Consider the following 20103-nt stretch of genomic DNA (forward strand, 5'->3'; position numbering starts at 1 on the left):
ACTGCCTGCGTTCAGTCATGGGAAGTTCAATCCTCTATCAGTGAGCAGCGTCCACTGAGGGTTCCATGGCTCTCCCCTGTGGCTCTCCGAGGACACTACTACCCCTAGATGCCTTCCCCTTCTCCTCCACATCAAGGACAGGGTCAATCTACAAACTAGAGTAGACACTTTGCTTGGAAGACCTGAGAAGGTAAGAAATAAATACATTCTCCTTCCTACCAGCAGCTCTCTTCCAAGTATAGAACTGAAGCTCTGTGACAACATGGATTAGGTCTCTTGTTTAGTGTTATTTCTACAAGGCCCACAGCTGTCTCAAATATGAGTTATCTACAGAGTACAGTAGCTTCATTCCAGAGCCTCTCACTTCTGCATAGATCCATTCTGCCTTTCCTTCCAACGGTGCTTTATACATGGCTTTCTGAGTACTATGCTTCATTCTTGCAAAGAAAAACAAAACAATACAAACCTCTCATCAGCACAGGCTTTTTTCAGGGGACTGTTGATTGGCCCCTTTTCTTATTTATTCTTCTCTCATCTATTACGTACCAACCGCAGCTTTCCCTCCCCAAAACCTCCCCTCTCCTCCATCTTCTGTGTCTTGGCTGAAACACAGAATATATGACTACATACAGCCTTCAAACTTCACAGAAATGTATATGAAAACAGTGGCTTTAACTATATATAAATTATATTTTGATAAGCTTTTAAAAGAAGAGATAATTTAAAGTATGTAAACTGCTCTATAATAACAGTCACTCTAAGTTTCTAACACAAATGTTTTACTGTCAATCTAAAGCTATCTAAACCTAAAATAAAAGTCAACATCCACATTTTGGAAATGGGCACAGTGTCCAGCACAGATAGCAAGTGTTCTTATCTTACATCTGCTGACATCTGACTCTACCTTTATTTAAACAAGCTGCCCTTAATAAATAATGACAGTAAGCTGCACGCTACTTTGCCCTTAATAATTCCTGGTAAAACTTCTGATTAATAAAGATTTTAAATCATTTCTGTAGTATTAATTTTATTGATGTGGTGGGTAGCACAAGATGCTTACACTTCTTACCTTTATATCTGGACTTGAAAGAGTCAATATAGCACGCAGCGTCATTTTCCTTAATGCCCATCTGCTCCCCTAAAGACTTAGCTCCCATTCCATAGATAATTCCATAGCAAATCTGAAAGGGAGGCATTATGCTCAGAAACTTGGAGGTCATAACCATTCAAAACCTAAGAGTACAGTGTTCATTACAATTAATACCTTATTAATTAAGTAAACTTTTTACTTCATAGTGAACCAAAGAAATGATTAGATCAGCTTTAATGGGTTGGGCCCACAGAAGCCAGCAGCCAGCAGCCTGCAAACATCTGGTCTGCCTGTGAGCACTGCTTTGCATGTGTCTGCAACAATAAAGAGTGAATATGAATGAGAAGGAGAGCGGTCAAAATAGGGAGGCTGATTTCTGTGTTTAATTACCCACCAGCTGTTACAACAGGCTTCATTCCCCAGAGCATCTCAGTGGTGTCTGCTAAGGAAATGCCTAGAAGTCTCCAAAGAAAGTTTTGCATATATTCCTGTCCTTGCCTATTGGTAAGACAGGAGCAAACAGTTTGAGAATAGGGGAAACTTCTCTAGAAATAAATATCTTCAACTTAGAGCTGTCTAAAGTTTAACATCCCACAAATGCAAAATTCATCTGGATTAAGTGTTAAACAAGCCAGTAGGATTTGCTGATGAAGGCAGAGGTGATACAGCCTCAGGGGTTAAGAGCACTGGCTGCTCTTCCAGAGGTCATGAGTTCAATATCCAGCAACCATGTCTTAGTCAGGGTTTCTATTCCTGCACAAACATCATGACCAAGAAGCAAATTGGGGAGGAAAGGGTTTATTCAGCTTACAGTTCTGCATTGCTGTTCATCACAAAAGGAAGTCAGGACTGGAACTCAAGCAGGTCAGGAAGCAGGAGCTGATGCAGAGGCCATGGAGGGATGTTCCTTACTGGCTTGCTTCCCCTGGCTTGCTCAGCCTGCTCTCTTATAGAACCCAAGAGCACCAGTCCAGGGATGGCCCCACCCACAAGGGGCCCTCCCCCCTTGATCACTAATTGAGAAAATGCCCCACAGCTGGATCTCATGGAGGCACTTCCCCAACTGAAACTCCTTTCTCTGGGATAACTCCAGCCTGTGTCAAGTTGACACACAGAACCAGCCAGTACAAACCACATGGTGACTCACAGCCATCTGTAATGGGATCGGATGCCTGTCTCTGGTACATCAGTGACAGTGTGCTCATATACATAAAATAAATAAATAAATCTTTTTAAAAGTATTAAGAGTAAAAACCTTGGAAGTAAATTCTGGAAGCTATGTAGGTAATAGGGGGTCCTGCCTGTAGTCACGCATGATCTTGCCGCAGCCACCTGACCTCTTTATAGATAAATGCTTTCATCTAAAACATGAAGATTTGTATTATGAGACTGTTAAATAAAATATTAAAAGAGATCTTCCTGTTGGGAAGTGGTGGCCTTTAGTAGGCAGGCAGACCTCTGCATTCAAGGCCAGCAGATCTACAGAGTGACTGGATCTGCCGGTTCAATACAGAGATCCTGTCCCAAAACAAAACAAAACAAAAAACAAAACAACTAAAACCAACCAAACAACAACAACAAAAAGGATAATTTGCTTATCAGACAAAATGCTTATCGAAAGCCTAAAAATTTTAATGTGACACACTACAGGAACTACATTCTCTTAAATATTTGTGGGATTTTAAAATTTTGTTTTAAGATAGGATCTCACTGTGAAGTTTTCTGGCTGGCCTGACTTGCTATGCAGATCAGACTGACCTTGAATTCAGGAGACTGCCTGCTACCACCTCCATTGCCTGTCAGTGTCCTGGGATGTGAAAGGGCTTTTTTACTTTAAACTTCCTTTTATTTTTCCTTCCATCTTTTAAAAATATTTTGTTGTGATTCCATGTGTGCTTATCTGCAATAGCTTATTGTGGTCTGAAATCTCAGCAAAACTTGGGGATTAGATCACTTGGTGCATGTGGAGACAGAGCAGACATTGTGTGAGCATGATCACTGCTGAATCAGGCAAACACTGATGAATACAGACAGCATCCCTCCCCCTGGAAAACTGGGTTCAGAAGTCAGATGTACTGACTAATGTCCCTACTTCTCCTGACTCCACCACTTAAAGTTGTGTGAGCAAATCCCTAACTTTGTGTCTCTTCCCTCTTCTATAAAACAGGGATACAAATGACACCGGTCTCAAGAGTGGGCCATGAGGGTTAATTACAGAAAAGTTTTACCTGGATTACTAAGGGTCTGACTCTTGCTAAATGCAGATTCAGGAAAGAAAGAGCAGAGCTAGCTTTGCAAACAGTGGGGACAGGTGGTGCTCAGCTGCACTGGAGAGAGGAAACATTTCCCACCAGCTAAGTCTGGGATGAAAGAGAACCTACAGCAGGTCTCTGGAAAATGGCATCTGATTTCCCACAGGGTGTGTGGTTAGGAAATGTTGCTGGTAATCTAGCCAGGAAGTAAATAGTAACATGACCTTTGCCATGTCTGTGACTAACAAAGACCCAACGCAAAAGTGCAAGGCAGCTGCTGAGTGGCTCAGAGCTCCACCGTCCATCACAATCTAATTCTATTTTCAAAACCATTAGACTACCTGCGATACAACACACTTTAGTAGATGCGGTAAGAAAATATAAAACTTTCTGTCAAGACATTTACAGATTAGAGATTTAAACCACTCATTCTTCCTCATGTATAACAACTACCACACTGTCCCTGCCACTTGCAGGTAAACACCTACTGAGTACCAGACACCGTGAGTAGCCACAGCATAGACTTAAATACACAGGCCTTTCTTGACACTACAGAACTTAGTTTAATAAATACCATGAGACCAATAAATGTGACTTGATGTTGCAGAGAGAAACCACTGCCCAGCTGACCTGTTGTGAGCATGTAATGAACCCGCTCGTCCCCATGAAGCTGTCCCCCAGGCTCACCTGCTTTGCCTGCTGCCTCAGATCGTCACCAACAGCATCGGGCTCCACCATCTTCCACTCAGCAGCAATGCTCCTGAACACATCCGCTCCTGTGTTTAAGACTTGAATGAGACGACGGTCCCGAGACAAGTGAGCCAGGATCCTCAGTTCCAGCTGAGAGTAGTCGGCAGCCAATATTAAAGCACCTGAAAAGCACACTCCTTTAAAAGCTAGGACAGCGCCACACGACAATTAAGCAAGAGGACAGGAATGTAGTTTTGTAACTTTAAGGCCATGTGTTCAAAGTTAAACCTTACTTCAAGTACAATAAGTGTTGTTTCTCTGCATTAGGTTTATAAGTTTTCTCCTGTGCCTTGCTCAGTATTCCCACAGCACCTGGCACACAATCTACATCAGTTCTTTCAAGCTTCTCCATCTCCTTACAGTAAGAGACTTCAATTTCCCTTTATACTACAGAAAATTCATACACAATAGGATAACAGAAAACATTTCATAGAATATACCCATAAGAGATGGCTGTTGACGACTGGGACTCAAGTAGGCTCTCAGAGGTCAGGAGGTCATGTCTGACCTAGGTCCTCTGCATATATATATTATGGTTGTATAGCCTGGTATTCTTGCAGGACTCCTAACAGTGAAAGTGGAGGTGTCTCTGACTCTTGCCTGCCTTTGCAACCCCTTTTCCTCATATTGGGTTGCCTCGTCCAGACATGATAGAATATATATCTGGTCTAATTGTAACTCCTTCTGGTGTGCTTGGTTGATATCCCTGGGAGCCTGCTCTTTTCTGAGGGGAGTTGGAGGGGGATGGATCTGAAGGAAAGGGGAGTTTGGGGGAAGAGACTGGGGGAAGAGAGGGAGGGCAAAGAGCAGTTGGGATGTAATATATGAGAGAATAAATAAAAAAGGAAAATAATAAAATATACTTAATATCTCTAAAAAAGAGAAATGGTTGTTGAACAAAAAAGTAATGGACACATTGGTGTTCAGTAAGTATATGTTAAGTGTGCTTTGGTTCAACAATATCAAAGATATTCAGTGGAAAATATCATGTTAGTAGTAGGAGAGGAAAAGTACTTAAGGGAATAATATAAGCTTCGTTGGACTACAAATAACTTGATAAGAAGACTTCCAACACACAAACAAATATTATGATCAAAGTAGGAAAAGATACTTTAACTCCTAGTACAGAGGATGAGTGATTGATAAAAATTCATAACAGACTTTATACATAAGTTCACTGAAATAAAAGACAGAAGAACCTCAAATATAACAAAAATGCTGAATTACATTCACAATAAGAGAACTGGAAATTAAACCTATAGCGAGAAATACATTTCTTCACTTAAAATGGCAGGATCCAGAAATCTTTTCAACATACTCAGGTAAGTGTGCAAGGCAACTCAGATGCTACTCCTGGGAAGCAATGGGCAGCCTTCTGCCCACTAAACCACAATCAGACATTGACACAATTGGGCTGATTTAAATCTGTGACTCAGCAAACAAACTCATAGACTATGGTGCAAACTGAGCACACACAGGTTAAACTGGGTTATAGTCCCATTTCCTATTTTGTTTTAAGACAAGGACTCACTATGTAGCTATAGTTGGCCTAGAACTCACAGATCTGCCTGCCTCTACTAGGATTGAAAGTGTGCACCACCAGGTCCATCTACTCCCATTTCTTACTGATAAGCACAAGCTTTTAATTTAAAATGTTAGGTGAAAATCCCAACACAGAAGAATATACAGAATGATAAGTCTCAGGTAAAAGTCAAGAGACCACAAAGCCGAAGACATGTATACCTGCAAAGGAAATCCTGGCAAATCTGCAATAGTTATTTAATGAAATAAACAACAGACAATGAAGAGCTGTCACTGAGGCAGGAGGGGACGGGATGAATAACCGTGGTTTCTGAATGCTAGCACCTCCAGAAACCCTGCCGGATGGGCTGTCCCCTCGGATCCGAGGAAACGGAGACTATGGTTTGGGCCTATGAGGCAGGTGAGCTGAAGTAGTAAGAATTCAGCAGGGAGTTGTGCATCAAATGAGTGCCAGAACACACGCAGAAATCCCTTTGCCACTAATGTGGGTGAGAAACACGTATTTCCTTCAAAGTGATCCTTCTAAAAAGATGAACCTGGTTTGTCAAAGGCCTCTGTGCTCTGCAGTATCTGGTAAGAATTTTCAAATACTGGAACTTGGGAGATCTGTACAATGTGGCAATGTAGGAAATGTACACTGTACAATGTAGGAAACTTCAAATCATGAGCACGTTTCACACTAAATTACTATTGAACAATATGGCTTTTAAATCTAGCCATGCTCTGTCCTTACTGGGAAAACCCCTTACTCACACAGCGCTGAGGCTTCCGTGGGTTAGACTGGACTTTGTATGCTGATACTTCACACTTACCAAGCAAAGCTGTCAGCAAAATTACCTCATCAGAATGTGAGTTCATTATGGAAGAGACATTTCTGACAGAACTTGTAACAATTTTATTTACCTGGACTACCCACTGGCAAAAGAGAAAGAGAAATGGGCACAGTAGTCATAGGGTGATTAAGGAGTTGGGTTACAATTTCCAGATGTTTCGAGGACAAACAAGTGTAGGACTTAAGGATGAAGTTTGCCTGGCAGCCTCTCATGCAAAAGGAAGCAGGAGACATGATTAGAAAGCAAGACCCACAGGAGCAAACAAATCAGACAGGAACCCCCAGCTGCTATTCCAGGAGAGTGGAGGCAAGTGAGGAAAGACATGTCATTACCAGTGGGACCCGCAGAGAAGCAAAGGCAAGAGGATGGGCAGAATCAGTTACATTTTGCAGAGGCTTACAGCTGTATCAGCACACAGCAGCTACTGAGATACACCACAGTGGTATTTGGGCAGGCACAGCATCTAACACAGGAAAGCTGTACACCTCTGAATCCTACTCATAATTCAGGACTTCCCAGTGCCTATAAATAACCCCATAGCAACAAGGAGCCCCTTACCTGGGAAAGGCACAAAGGCGTGGCGCATGCTCACTGAAAATGGCAGCCCTCTATCTGAGGCCTTCTCCTCCATAAGTGTTCCATGCCCAGGGTACAGGCCACAAACCTTCTTATTTTGTCCTCTGTAGTATGAATAAGATCATCAGCTAGAACATGACAAATCTCAGATACATGCAAGGTCTGATTTTTCAATTAAAATGGTATTTCTATCTAAGAAACCTAAATAACCTAACCTGAAGCCCATTTTAACATTAGACATTAGAGCCTTGTTAGCAAACATTCAGTAAACCATGAAGCTACTTCTATAATCACCTCCCCACAAACTGCTTCTGAGACACCTCACCCCCATTTAACTGCACAAATCTCTAACCAGACCTAAGGAAAACTATCTAGCTGCTTCCTGTCATCAAGTGCATGTGGGGGCAAAGGACACTGCTTACATAGTTAGCCCTGGCACTTGCGTATCTGACCAACCGCGCCATGGTAGCAGCATTAACCATGCTAGTGCAGGGCTGCATGCTAGTGCAGGGCTGCATGCTAGTGCAGGGCTGCATGGTAGCAGCATTAACCATGCTAGTGCAGGGCTGCATGCTAGTGCAGAGCTGCATGCTAGTGCAGGGCTGCATGGCAGCAGCATTAACCATGCTAGTGCAGGGTTGCATGCTAGTGCAGGGCTGCATGGTAGCAGCATTAACCATGCTAGTGCAGGGCTGCATGCTAGTGCAGGGCTGCATGGTAGCAGCATTAACCATGCTAGTGCAGGGCTGCTGCCTTTACCATCAACCAGTTTCATCCAGCATAGGATCTGAAATGGATGACGTCTAGAAACAAAATGGTCTGTCTGGAATATAAACTGTTTTACACAATAGGGTTTTTAGAGTCATTACACTCTCAAAAGAACAATGTCAATATAGAGAAATGAAACTTACATGGTGATTGGGAACCGGCCTTTGCCTAGAGCTTGAGAAGGTGGGCTCTCCCTTACTAGTGTTGGCATTTTAATCTCAAAATCTCTTGGCACATTCTGGATATTGGGTTCTGTAAAGGTTATCCGTCCTAAAAACAAGAAGAAAAACAATTACAAAAATAAACCTGACAATCACCAACTGTTAGCTTTTGTACCTCAGAATGATGTTTTATCAATCTAGCAGGGGCTAGCAGGATGGTTCACTGGGTAAAAGCACTTGCTTCCTAGCCTGACAACTCAAGGTAAATCTCCAGATTCCACACAGTAGGAGACAACTGACTCTCACAGTTGTCCACATGCTTACTCCTACAAATGTGACATGAAGCAAATGCAAAATGCACACACAATAAATAAACGTAGTAAAAAGATATTAAAAGCATAATCAACAATGCTAGGCTGGGATTATGTTTCAAGTTTTCTGCATTTTCACAGATTAACAGTATGCACAAAATCCTTCTGAAAGTAATCAGCTACAATAGTGTGCTCTTCATTCAGCTAGTTCTCTAGAAACAATGTGCTGACAGGAACACCCTCGTAAACAGAGAGAAGCCTATGACAGAATGAACAAGAGAACATGGTGACAGGAGCAGACACACTAGCCAACCTCAGGAGACATGGCTGGGTCAAGGACAACTTGGACCAGTGAGAGGTCTACTCCAGTAAGAGGCAGCCATAGGACCATAATTTCAGCCTCACCTCAGCACCATTGTTCAAGAATTAGCAACAACACTGACAAGTTGGTAAACTAGAACCAGATATGATCAATTTTCTAGTAGGTAGAAAGTACTTGAAAAATAGTTTCTCAAAAATATCTTGGTGTGACTCTAACCAAACAAGCCAAAGATCTGTACAACAAGAACTTCAAGTCTCTCAAGAAAGAAATTGAAGATCTCTGAAAATGGAGAGAACTCTCATGCTCATGGATTGGCAGAATTAAGACAGTAGTAAAATGGCCATCTTACCAAAAGCAATCTACAGATTCAACATACACCCCATTAAAATTCCAACTCAACTCTTCACAAAGATAGAAAGAATGATTCTCAAATTCATTGGGAACAGCAAAAAAACCCAGGATAGTGAAAACTATTCTCAACAATAAGAGAACTTCTAGAGAAATCACTATCCCTGACCTCAAGCTGTACTACAGAGTAATAGTGATAAAAAAAAAAAAAAAAACCACATGGTATTGGTACAGAGACAGGTAGATCAGTAGAATAGACTTGAAGACTCGCACACCTATGGCACTTGATCTTTAACAAAGGAGCTAAAACCACCCAGTGGAAAAAAAAAAGACAGCATATTCAATAAATGGTGCTAACTTAAGTAGAGGCTAGCAGGTAGAAAAATGCAAATTGAGAATTGCCCATTCTCCTTGTACAAAGCTCTGGTCCAAGTAGATCAAAAACATCCACATAAAACCAGATATACTGAATCTAGAAGAGAAACTGGGAAAGAACCTCAAGCACATGGGCACAGGGGGAAATTTCCTGAACAGAACACCAATGGCCCAGGCTCTAAGATCAACTATTGACAATTGGGATCTCATAAAATTGAAAAGCTTCTTTAAGGCAAAGAACACTGTCATCAGGACAAAACAGCAACCAATAGATTAGAAAAAGATCTTTACCAATCCTACATCTGATAGAGGGCTAATATTCAATATATACAAAGAACTCAAGAAGATAGACTACAGGGAACCAAATAACCCTACTAAAAATGGGGTACAGAGCTAAACAGAGAATTCTCAACTGAGGAGTACCAAATGGCAGAGAAGCACCTCAAGAAATGTTCAACATCCTTAGTCATCAGAGAAATGTAAATCAAAACGTTCCACCTGACACCAGTCAGAATAACTAAGATTAAAAATTCAGGTGACAGCAGACAATGGCGAGGATGTGGAGAAACAGGAACACTCCTCCATTGTTGATGGGATTGCAAGCTGGTACAACCACTCTGGAAATCATTCTCAAAGTTCCTCAGAAAATTAGACATAGTATTACCTGAGGACCCAGCTATATCATTCCTGGGCATATATACCCAAAAGATGCTCCAATTATGTAACAAGGACACATGCTCCACTATGTTCATAGCAGCCTTATTTATAATCACCAAAAGCTGGAAAGAACCCAGATGTCCTTCAACAGAGGAATGGATACAGAAAAGGTGGTACATTTACACAATGGAGTACAATTCAACTATTAAAAACAATGAATTCATGAAATTTGCAGGCAAATGGATGGATCTAGAAAATATCCTGAGTGAGGTAACCCAGTCAAAAAAGAAAACACATGGTATGTACTCACTGATAAGTGGATATTAGGGGGAAAAAAATTAGGAATGCCCACGATACAACTCACAGACCATATGAAGCTCAAGAAGAAGGAAGACCAAAGTGTGGTTGTGTCAGTACTACTTAAAAGAACGAACAAGACCACTGTTAGGAGGCGGCAGCGGCAGAGGCAGCAGCAGCTTGTCCAGCAGAGAAGGCCACTGCCGCTGGTCAGCCGAACTGCGATCAGCGGTGGAGTTACAGCGCTTTTCACCTCATTGAAGCCACATTAGACCTCTGCCTGCCGCCAGGCAGTTACAAGAGGCACAGTTATGAGAGGCTCTCTGCCCGCCATCTTGGTTCCCAGACACCAGAGAGATCTGACAGCCCCAGGTACACAGACATAGTCTGAGGCTAACATCACTTGGGTCTAAGCCTGACAGGTGTGGGCCTGCACCCAGGCCCTGGGCAGCTCAGTGGACCATCTGTGTGCCAACCCAGCCAGGGTGTCTGCCCAGCAGACTGCCCAGCACTTGCATGGGTGCACAGCACCATCTTGGCTACCTGACAGAACCAGTTAGCAGACATAGCCTGAGGCGAACATTGCTTGGGCCTAAGCCTGTCAGGCCTTTGCCTGGACTCAGGGCCTGAGAAGCTAGACTAGCCTTGTGTGCACCAACCTGGTTGGGGGATCGGCTGCATGGCAGTGTTCAGCACTTGGAAAATGTCCCCGCAGCATCCACCATCATCACCCCCTGAAGGAGCAAATGGGCATCACCTGGTTCACAGAGACAACCTGGGGCAAGGCACACTAGTGCTCCAAGGGCACCCAAGAGGAGAGCAGCACATCAGCAATCTGCGACAGGGGAAACCCAGCCATCCAGTGTTGCGGAAATAGCCTTACAGTCTCACAGGAGGCTCAAATACCAGCCAGTGACAAGACCAACTAACACCAGAGACAACAAGATGGCAAAGGCAAACATAGGAACACTACTAACAGAAATCTAGGCAATATGGCAGCGTCTGAACCCAACTCTCCAACAACAGCAAGTCCTGGATAACCCAACACATGAGAAAGGCAAGATTTGGATTTAAAAACACTGGTCATGATGCTGCTAGAGGAACACAAAAAGGACATAAATGAATCTCTTAAAGCAATACAGGGGAACATGAATAAGTTAGAAACCCGTATAATGGAAACACAAAAATCACTTAAAGAAATTCAGGAGAATAAGGCTCAGGAGATAGAAGCCAATAAAGAAGAAATGCAAAAAAAAAAAAAAAAAAAAAAAAAAAAACCAACAACAACAACAACAACAAAAAACCTCAAAGAAATGCAGGAGAAAGTGAGTCAAACGGCAGAAGTCATGAAAGAGGAAACACAAAAATCTCTTAAAGAATTAAAGGAAAACAGAAACAAACAAATGAAGGAACTGAGCAAAACCATCCTGGATCTAAAAACAGGAGTAGAAACAACTAAGAAATCACAAAGAGAGAAAACTTTGGAGATAGAAAACCTTGGGAAGAAATCTGGGGCCATAGATGCAAATATCAATAACAGAATACAAGAGATGGAAGAAAGAATCTCAGATGCCGAAGATACTATAGAAACCACTTACTCAACAGTCAAAGAAAATACAAAATGCAAAAAGCTTGTAACCCAGAACATCCAGGAAATCCAGGACACAATGAGAAGACCAAACCTAAGGATTATAGGTATAGATGAGAGTGAAGATTTACAACAAGCAAATATCTTCAACAAAAATATGGAAGAAAACTTCCCTAACCTAACCTAATTAGAGAGATGCCCATGAATATACAAGAAGCCTACAGAACTCCAAACAGACTGGACCAGAACAGAACTACCTCCCGTCACATAATAATCAAAACCCCAAATGTACTAAACAAAGAAAGAATATTGTAGGCAGTAAGAGAAAAAGGCCAAGTAACATATAAAGGAAGACCTATCAGAATTACACCAGACATCTCGCCAGAGACCATGAAAGCTAGAAGATCCTGGGTGGATGTCATGCAGACTTTAAGAGAACACAAATGTCAGCCAAGACTACTATACCCAGCAAAACTCTCAATTACCATAGATGGAGAAACCAAGATATTCCATGACAAAACCAAATTTATACAATATCTTTCCACAAACACAGCCCTACAAAGAATAACAGGAGGAAAACTCCAATACAAGGAGGGAAACTACACCCTGGAAAAAGCAAGATAGTAACCTTGTTTCATCAAACCCAAAAGAAGATAACCACTCAAATATAAAAATAACATCAAAAATGACAGGAAGTAATAATCACTATTCCTTAATATCTCTTAACATCAATGGACTCAATTCCCCAATAAAAAGACATAGACTGGATAAATAAACAGGACCCTACATTTTTCTGCATATAGGAAACATACCTCAGTGTCAAAGACAAAATCTACCTTAGAGTAAAAGGCTGGAAGACAATTTTACAAGCCAATGGTCTCAGGAAATGAGCCAGAGTAGCCATTCTAATATCAGATAATACTGACTTTCAACCTAAAGCCATCAAAAGAGACATGGAAGGACACTTCTTGCTGGTCAAAGGAAAAATCCACCAAGAAGAACTTTCAATTCTGAACATCTATGCTCCAAATGCAAGGGCACCCTCATTCATAAAAGAAACTTTACTAAAGCTCAAAGCACACATTGCACCTAACACAATAATTGTGGGGGACTTCAACACTCCACTGTCCTCAATGGACCAATCAGGAAAACAGAAACTAAACAGGGACAAAGTAAAACTAATTGAAGCTTTGGACCAATTGGATTTGACAGATATATATAGAGCATTTCATTCTAAAGCAAAGAATATACCTTTTTCTCAGCACTTCATGGTACCTTCTCCAAAATCGACCATAGACAGACCTCAACAAATATAAGAAGATCGAACTAATCCCATGCCTCCTATCAGATCACTATGGAGTAAAGAGTGGTCTTCAATAGCAACAAAAACAACAGAAAGCCCACATACACATGGAGGCTGAACAATACTCAATGACACCTTGGCCAAAGAAGAAATAAAGAAAGAAATCAGAGACTTTTTAAAATTTAATGAAAATGAAGGCACAACATACCCAAATCTTTGGGACATAATGAAAGCAGTGCTAAGAGGAAAACTCGTTTTGCCTCAAAAAAAAAAAAAAAAAAATGGGAGAGAACATATACTAGCAGTTTCATGGCACACGTGAAAGCTCTGGAACAAAAAGAAGCTAATTCACCCAGGAGGAGAAGAAGACAGGAGATCATCAAACTCAGGGCTGAAATCAATCAAGTGGAAACAAAGAGAACCATACAAAGAATCAACAAATTCAGGAGCTGGTTCTTTGAGAAAATCAAGATAGATAAACCCTTAGCCAGACTAACCAAAGGGCACAGAAAGAGTATCCAAATGAACAAAATTAGAAATGAAAAGGGAGATATAACAACAGAAATTGAGGAAATTCAAAAAATCATCAGATCCTACTACAAAAACCTATACTCAACACAACTGGAAAATCTGAAGGAAATGGACAATTTCCTAGACAGATACCAAATACCAAAATTAAATCAGGACCAAATAGATCAGCTAAAGAGTCCCAAAACCCCTAAAGAAATAGAAGGGGTCATAGAAAGTCTTCCAGCCAAAAAAAGCACAGGACCAGATGGTTTCAGTGCAGAATTCTATCAGACCTTCAAAGAAGACCTAACACCAATACTCTTCAAACTATTCCACAAAATAGAAACGGAAGGAACACTACCCAACTCCGTCTACGAAGCCACAATTACGCTGATATCAAAACCAAACAAAGATCCAACAAAGAAAGAGAACTTCAGACCAATTTCCCTTATGAATATTGATGCAAAAATACTCAATAAAATTCTTGCCAACCGAATCCAAGAACACATCAAAACGATCATCCACCATGATAAAGCAGGTTTCATCCCAGGGAAGCAGGGTTGGTTCAATATAAGGAAATCCATCTATGCAATCCACTACATAAACAAACTCAAAGAAAAAAAACCACATGGTAATTTCATTAGATGCTGAAAAAGCATTTGACAAAATTCAGCATCCTTTCATGCTTAGTGTTTTGGAAAGAATAGGAATTCAAGGCCCATACTTAAACACAGTAAAAGCAATATACAGCAAACCGGTAGCCAAACTAAATGGAGAGAAACTTGAAGCAATCCCACTAAAATGAGGGACTAGACAAGGCTACCCCCCTCACCTTATCTTTTCAATATTGTACTAGAGGTACTAGCTAGGGCAATTAGACAACATAAGGAGGTCAAAGGGATTCAAATTGGAAAGGAAGAAGTCAAACTATCATTATTTGCAGATGATATGATAGTTTACCTAAGTGACCCAAAAACTCCACCAGAGAACTCCTCCAGGTGGTAAACAACTTCAGCAAAGTGGCTAGTTATAAAATCAATTCAAGCAAATCAGTAGCCTTCCTATACTCAAAGGATAAGCAGGCTGAGAAAGAAATTAGGGAAATGACACCCTTCACAATATAAAGTACCTTGGTGTGACTCTAACCAAACAAGTGAAAGATCTGTATGACAAGAACTTCAAGTCTCTGAAGAAGGAAATGGAAGAAGACCTCAGAAAATGGAAAAATCTCCCATGCTCATGGATTGGCAGGATTGATATAGTTAAAATGGCCATTTTGCCAAAAGCAATATACAGCTTCAACCCAATACCCATCAAAATCCCAACTCAGTTCTTCATAGAGTTAGAAAGAGCAATTCTCAAATTCATCTTGAATAACAAAAAACCCAGGATAGCTAAAACTATTCTCAACAACAAAAGAAATTCTGGGGGAATCAGTATCCCTGACCTCAAGCAATACTACAGAGCAATATGCATGGTATTGGCACAGTGACAGCCAGGCAGATTAATGGAATGGGATTGAAGATCCAGAAATGAAACCACACACCTATGGTCACTTGATCTTTGACAAAGGAGCTGAAAGCATCCAGTGGAAAAGATAGCCTTTTCAACAAATGGTGCTGGTTCAACTGGAGGTCACCATGCAGAAGAATGCGAATTGATTCATCCTTTATCTCCTTGTACTAAGTTCAACTCCAAATGGATCAAGGACCTCCACATAAAGCCAGACACTCTGAAGCTAATAGAAAAGAAAACTGGGGAAGACCCTTGAGGACATTGGTACAGGGGAAAAGTTCCTGAACAGATCACCAATAGCTTATGCTCTAAGATCACGAATTGAGAAATGGGACCTCATAAAATTACAAAGTTTCTGTAAAGCAAAGATACTGTCAATAGAACAAAATGGCAACCAACAAATTGGGTAAAGATCTTTACCAACCCTACATCTGACAGAGGGCTAATATCCAAGATGTACAAAGAACTCAAGAAGTTAGACCCCAGAAAACCAAATAACCCTATTAAAAATGGGGTACAGAGCTAAACAAAGAATTTTCACCCGAAGAACTTTGGATGGCTGAGAAGCATCTTAAAAAATGCTCAACTTCATTAGTCATTAGGGAAATGCAAATCAAAACAACCCTGAGATTTCACCTTATACCAGTCAGAATGGCTAAGATTAAAAACTCAGGAGACAGCAGGTGTTGGCAAGGATGTGGAGTGCTAGTGGGGTTGCAAATTGGTACAACCACTCTGGAAATCAGTCTGGCGGTTCCTCAGAAAACTGGGCATGTCACTTCCGAAAGATCCTGCTATACCACTTCTGGGCATATACCCAGAGGATTCCCTAGCAGGTAATAAGGATACGTGTTCCACTATGTTCATAGCAGCCCTATTTATAATAGCCAGAACCTGGAAAGAACCCAGGTATCCCTCAACAGAGGAATGGATACAAAAAATGTGGTATATATACACAATGGAGTACTATTCAGCCATTAGAAACAATGAATTCATGAAATTCTTAGACAAATGGATGGAGCTGGAGAACATCATACTAAGTGAGGTAACCCTGACTCAAAAGGTAAATCATGGTATGCACTCACTAATAAGTGGATATTAGCCTGGAAAACTGGAATACCCAAAACATAATCCACACATCAAATGAGGTACAAGAAGAATGGAGGAGTGGCCCCTGGTTCTGGAAAGACTCAGTGTAGCAGTATAGGGCAAAATCAGAACAGGGAAGTGGGAAGGGTTGGATGGGGGGAAAAGGAGGAGGGAAGAGTGCTTATGGGACTTTCGGGGAGTGGGGGGGGGCAGAAAAGGGGAAATCATTTGAAATGTAAATAAAATACATATGTTTAATAAAAAAAGAAGAAAGAACAAAATAATCATGGGAGGAAGAGAAGAAGGGGAGGAAAAAAGGGGGCAAGATCAGGTGTGGGAGATGGAGGAGATGTACAGAGGGTCAGGAAATTGAACAGAGGTGTGTGGCAATGGGAGATGGGGAAATGGATGTAGCTACCAGAAAGTTCCAGATGCCAGGAAAGCATGAGGCTCCCAATAGGGATGACATTAGCTAAAATACCCAACAAAGGGGAGAGAGAACCCATATCCAGGGGAGAGGCGGGGTCCCCAGTTGAGGGATGGGGCCACCCACACATCTCAAAAATACTAATCCTGAATTGCTCCTGTCTAAAGGAAATACAGGAACAAAGAAAGGGTGGAGCAGAAATTAAAGAAAAGCCCATACAGAGACTGTGCAACCTGGGGATCCATCCCATATGCAGACACTAAACCCAGACACTATTGCTGATGCCAAGAAGTGCTTACTGACAGGAGTCTGACATGGATGTCTCCTGAGAGGCTCTGCCAGAACCTTATTGATACAGATGCAGATCCTTGCAGCCAACCACCAGACTGAGCACGTGGATCCCAATGGAGGAATCAGGGGGAGGACTGAAAGAGCTGAAGGGATTTGCAACCCCATAGGAAGAACAACAATATCAACCAACCAGTACCCCCAGAGCTTTGGTTGGTAGTTGGGACTAAACCACCAACCAAAGAGTACACCCATGGCTCCAGCCACATATGTAGCAGAGGATGACCTTATCTGGCAACAACTGGAGGGGAGGCCCTTGGTCCTGTGAAGGCTCAATGCCCCAATATAGGGGAATGCCAGGGCGGGGAGGCAGAAGTGGGTAGGTGAATGGGGGAGCACCCTCATAGAGGCAGGGGGAGGGGAGATGGGATAGGGATTTTGCAGAGGGCAAACAGGAAAGGGGATAACATTTGAAATGTAAATAAATAAAATAACCAATAATGCCGGGAGCCAGCAGGTGTTCTTTTCTTGGTTCTTCTTGAGGCAGCAGAGGGGGGAGGAGCGTTAATGGAAGGGGGGCAAGACTTTGTCTTACAAACTTCCAGGGTTATTTAAGTTATTAGGCTACTCTAGCTGACCTGCCTTCTGCATTCCTCCAAAGCCAGAGACTGCAGTCTCAGGCATTTAGCACCTCATCCTAAAACAGCAGGAGATTAAGTAAAAGATTAGTTGCTAAAGCCTTTTCCTTATTGTCCAGATGCCTCTTGCTTGTCAGTCAAGGGGGGAGTTAGGAGCAATAAACTTCTATTGAACCAGGAAAAGAGAATAATACGTGCAGAAAGAAAACCTTCTATATAAGTGAATATGCATAATCTCACATAAATTCATACATATAGCTTCATACATATTTTCACGCAGTCAGCTGGACCCAGCTTGCATGCATTCTCACAATATCATACTTACACATACATGCATACATTCTCACAATTACATACTTACACACACATCCATATTTACATATGCATATGGAGCAAAAGACCAAGCACTGGTACAGAAAGAACTCACTCATTCTGGATGAAAGGTGGACTCCAATATTTATTGCATCGAGAAAGAAAAAGCTTCCACCCTTTCAATGCCAAATGAATTAAATCCATGTTTGTAAGAAAAAGGCTTTGCTTCTCTTAAATAAGACTAAGCCTGCCTTGTCCTTACCATGGGAAGCCTGCCTGCTTCTTCTGCTCTCTGCAACACTTTTTTCCTCTTTCCCTCTGCCTCCTGCACATTGTTCTCTTAGTTATTTTATGTTACCTATAGTTTCTAAGTTAGTCCACTCTGCTTTTTCCTTCTAATCTTGATCTCTTCTGACTAAAACCTTCTCAGTTCAGTTCTTCTCTCAGCTCTGTTCCTCTCACTTAATTCTTCTGGTCTGACTTCTTTTGTCCTCAGCCCTTAAACATCTTTCAGAATACATGATCACACGTTACAAAGTTCATCATAAGTTCACACAAAATACCAAGTCATAAATTGAAACAGAGTTTACAACAAAGAATGTTTACATGCATATCTATTAGGAGTAATTATCTAGCTATCATTTGTTTTCTCTACAGGTTCATAGAAAGTTTAAAACCATAACTAAGTTATAAGTGAAGTTTTGTATAGATAAACCCAGTCAATATTTTATCTTCTGTCCTAACACCTATAATAAATCCTAGTTCCCTTTTTATGACCTTTGGTTAATTGTTTTATAACCTCTTGGAATGTGCTCTGAGTAGGAGAAAGTCTATCTGGTTGCCAACTAAGAGGAATTAACTTGGGACACTTGGGAGACTGGCAGAGTTCTCATTGCAGTCTTGACTTATCAGAAAAAGATCCTAGTAGTAGCCCCATCATAAAAGAACTTAATAATCACAGATATAATTTTAGGAATTCTTATAGGATCATCATTAAAACTTAAGTCACCTATTTGTCTACATAGCATCACTATAGGACAGTACATCTTCGTGGATCTGCAGAGATCTGCTCCAAAGGGGTGTGCTATTACTTATTGATTATTATAAATGTATAATAATAACAGGAAAAGCATATAAATAGCAGGAATCTTTCCTAAAATTAGTCCCCCACAGCCTTGCTGAATGGGGGCTCACCTGTCACAGAGTATATAATAATCCGAGGCAGGCATTTCAGGATGATCACCTGCTAGTATATTAGCTTGTCCCATTATGGCTCCTGACACAATAAAAAAGAAAAAAAGAAAAAAAAAGAAATAACAGAAAGCCAAGGGTGGAAAAAATAGTTTCTCTAAAGCCTTATATTTCTTATAAAGTCTTTATTTCTTGCATAGTATTTTACATCTCTGAATCGATTTAAAGTATATGAGCATTTTTTATTCGATATAATTTATTTACATTTCAAATGATTTCCCCTTTTCTAGCCCCCCACTCCCCGAAAGTCCCGTAAGCCCCCTTCTCTTCCCCTGTCCTCCCACCCACCCCTTCCCACTTCCCCGTTCTGGTTTTGTCAAATACTGCTTCACTGAGTCTTTACAGAACCAGGGGCCACTCCTCCTTTCTTCTTGTACCTCATTTGATGTGTGGATTAGGTTTTGGGTATTCCAGTTTTCTAGGTTAATATCCACTTATTAGTGAGTGCATACCATGATTCACCTTTTGAGTCTGGGTTACCTCACTTAGTATGATGTTCTCTAGCTCCATCCATTTGCCTAAGAATTTCATGAATATACAGTGTCAGGCAGGAGGATCAATGGAACAGGATTGAAGATCCAGAAATGAACCCATACACCTATGGCCACTTGATCCTCGACAAAGAGGCTGAAAACATCCAATGGAAAAAAAGATAGCCTTTTCAACAAATGGTGCTGGTTCAACTGGAGGTCAGCATGCAGAAGAATGCGAATTGATCCATCCTTGTCTCCTTGTACTAAGCTCAAATCCAAATGGATCAAGGACCTCCACACAAAGCCAGACACTCTGAAGCTAACAGAAAAGAAACTGGGGAAGACCCTTGAGGACATCGGTACAGGGAGAAAGTTTCTGAACAGAACACCAATAGTGTATGCTCTAAGAGCAAGAATTGACAAATGG

The 20103-nt window shown here is 41.3% G+C and overlaps 2 protein-coding genes across 6 annotated transcripts in view; one reads left to right on the top strand and one right to left on the bottom strand.

The window, feature by feature from the left end:
* Eaf2 (ELL associated factor 2) overlaps positions 1 to 20103 on the top strand; it is a 1192577-nt gene that overhangs the window by 643949 nt on the left and 528525 nt on the right. The gene's annotated exons all lie outside the window — the stretch shown is intronic.
* The window catches only part of Polq (DNA polymerase theta), a 144597-nt gene that overhangs the window by 6629 nt on the left and 117865 nt on the right, over positions 1 to 20103 (bottom strand). For 3 of the 4 annotated variants that reach the window (XM_052158360.1, XM_052158359.1, XM_052158362.1), the window contains 4 exons: positions 7955 to 8081; positions 7026 to 7147; positions 4030 to 4214; positions 1070 to 1181 (listed from right to left, as the gene is read on the bottom strand). In XM_052158360.1, coding sequence (XP_052014320.1) covers positions 1070 to 1181; positions 4030 to 4214; positions 7026 to 7147; positions 7955 to 8081 — 546 coding nt within the window. Of the gene's footprint in view, positions 1 to 1069; positions 1182 to 1264; positions 1405 to 4029; positions 4215 to 7025; positions 7148 to 7954; positions 8082 to 20103 lie in introns of those variants that run through there. The other variant, XR_007973505.1, reaches the window with a different exon arrangement.

This window comes from Apodemus sylvaticus, chromosome 15 (genome assembly GCF_947179515.1).
Source record: "Apodemus sylvaticus chromosome 15, mApoSyl1.1, whole genome shotgun sequence".
NCBI lineage: Eukaryota > Metazoa > Chordata > Mammalia > Rodentia > Muridae > Apodemus > Apodemus sylvaticus.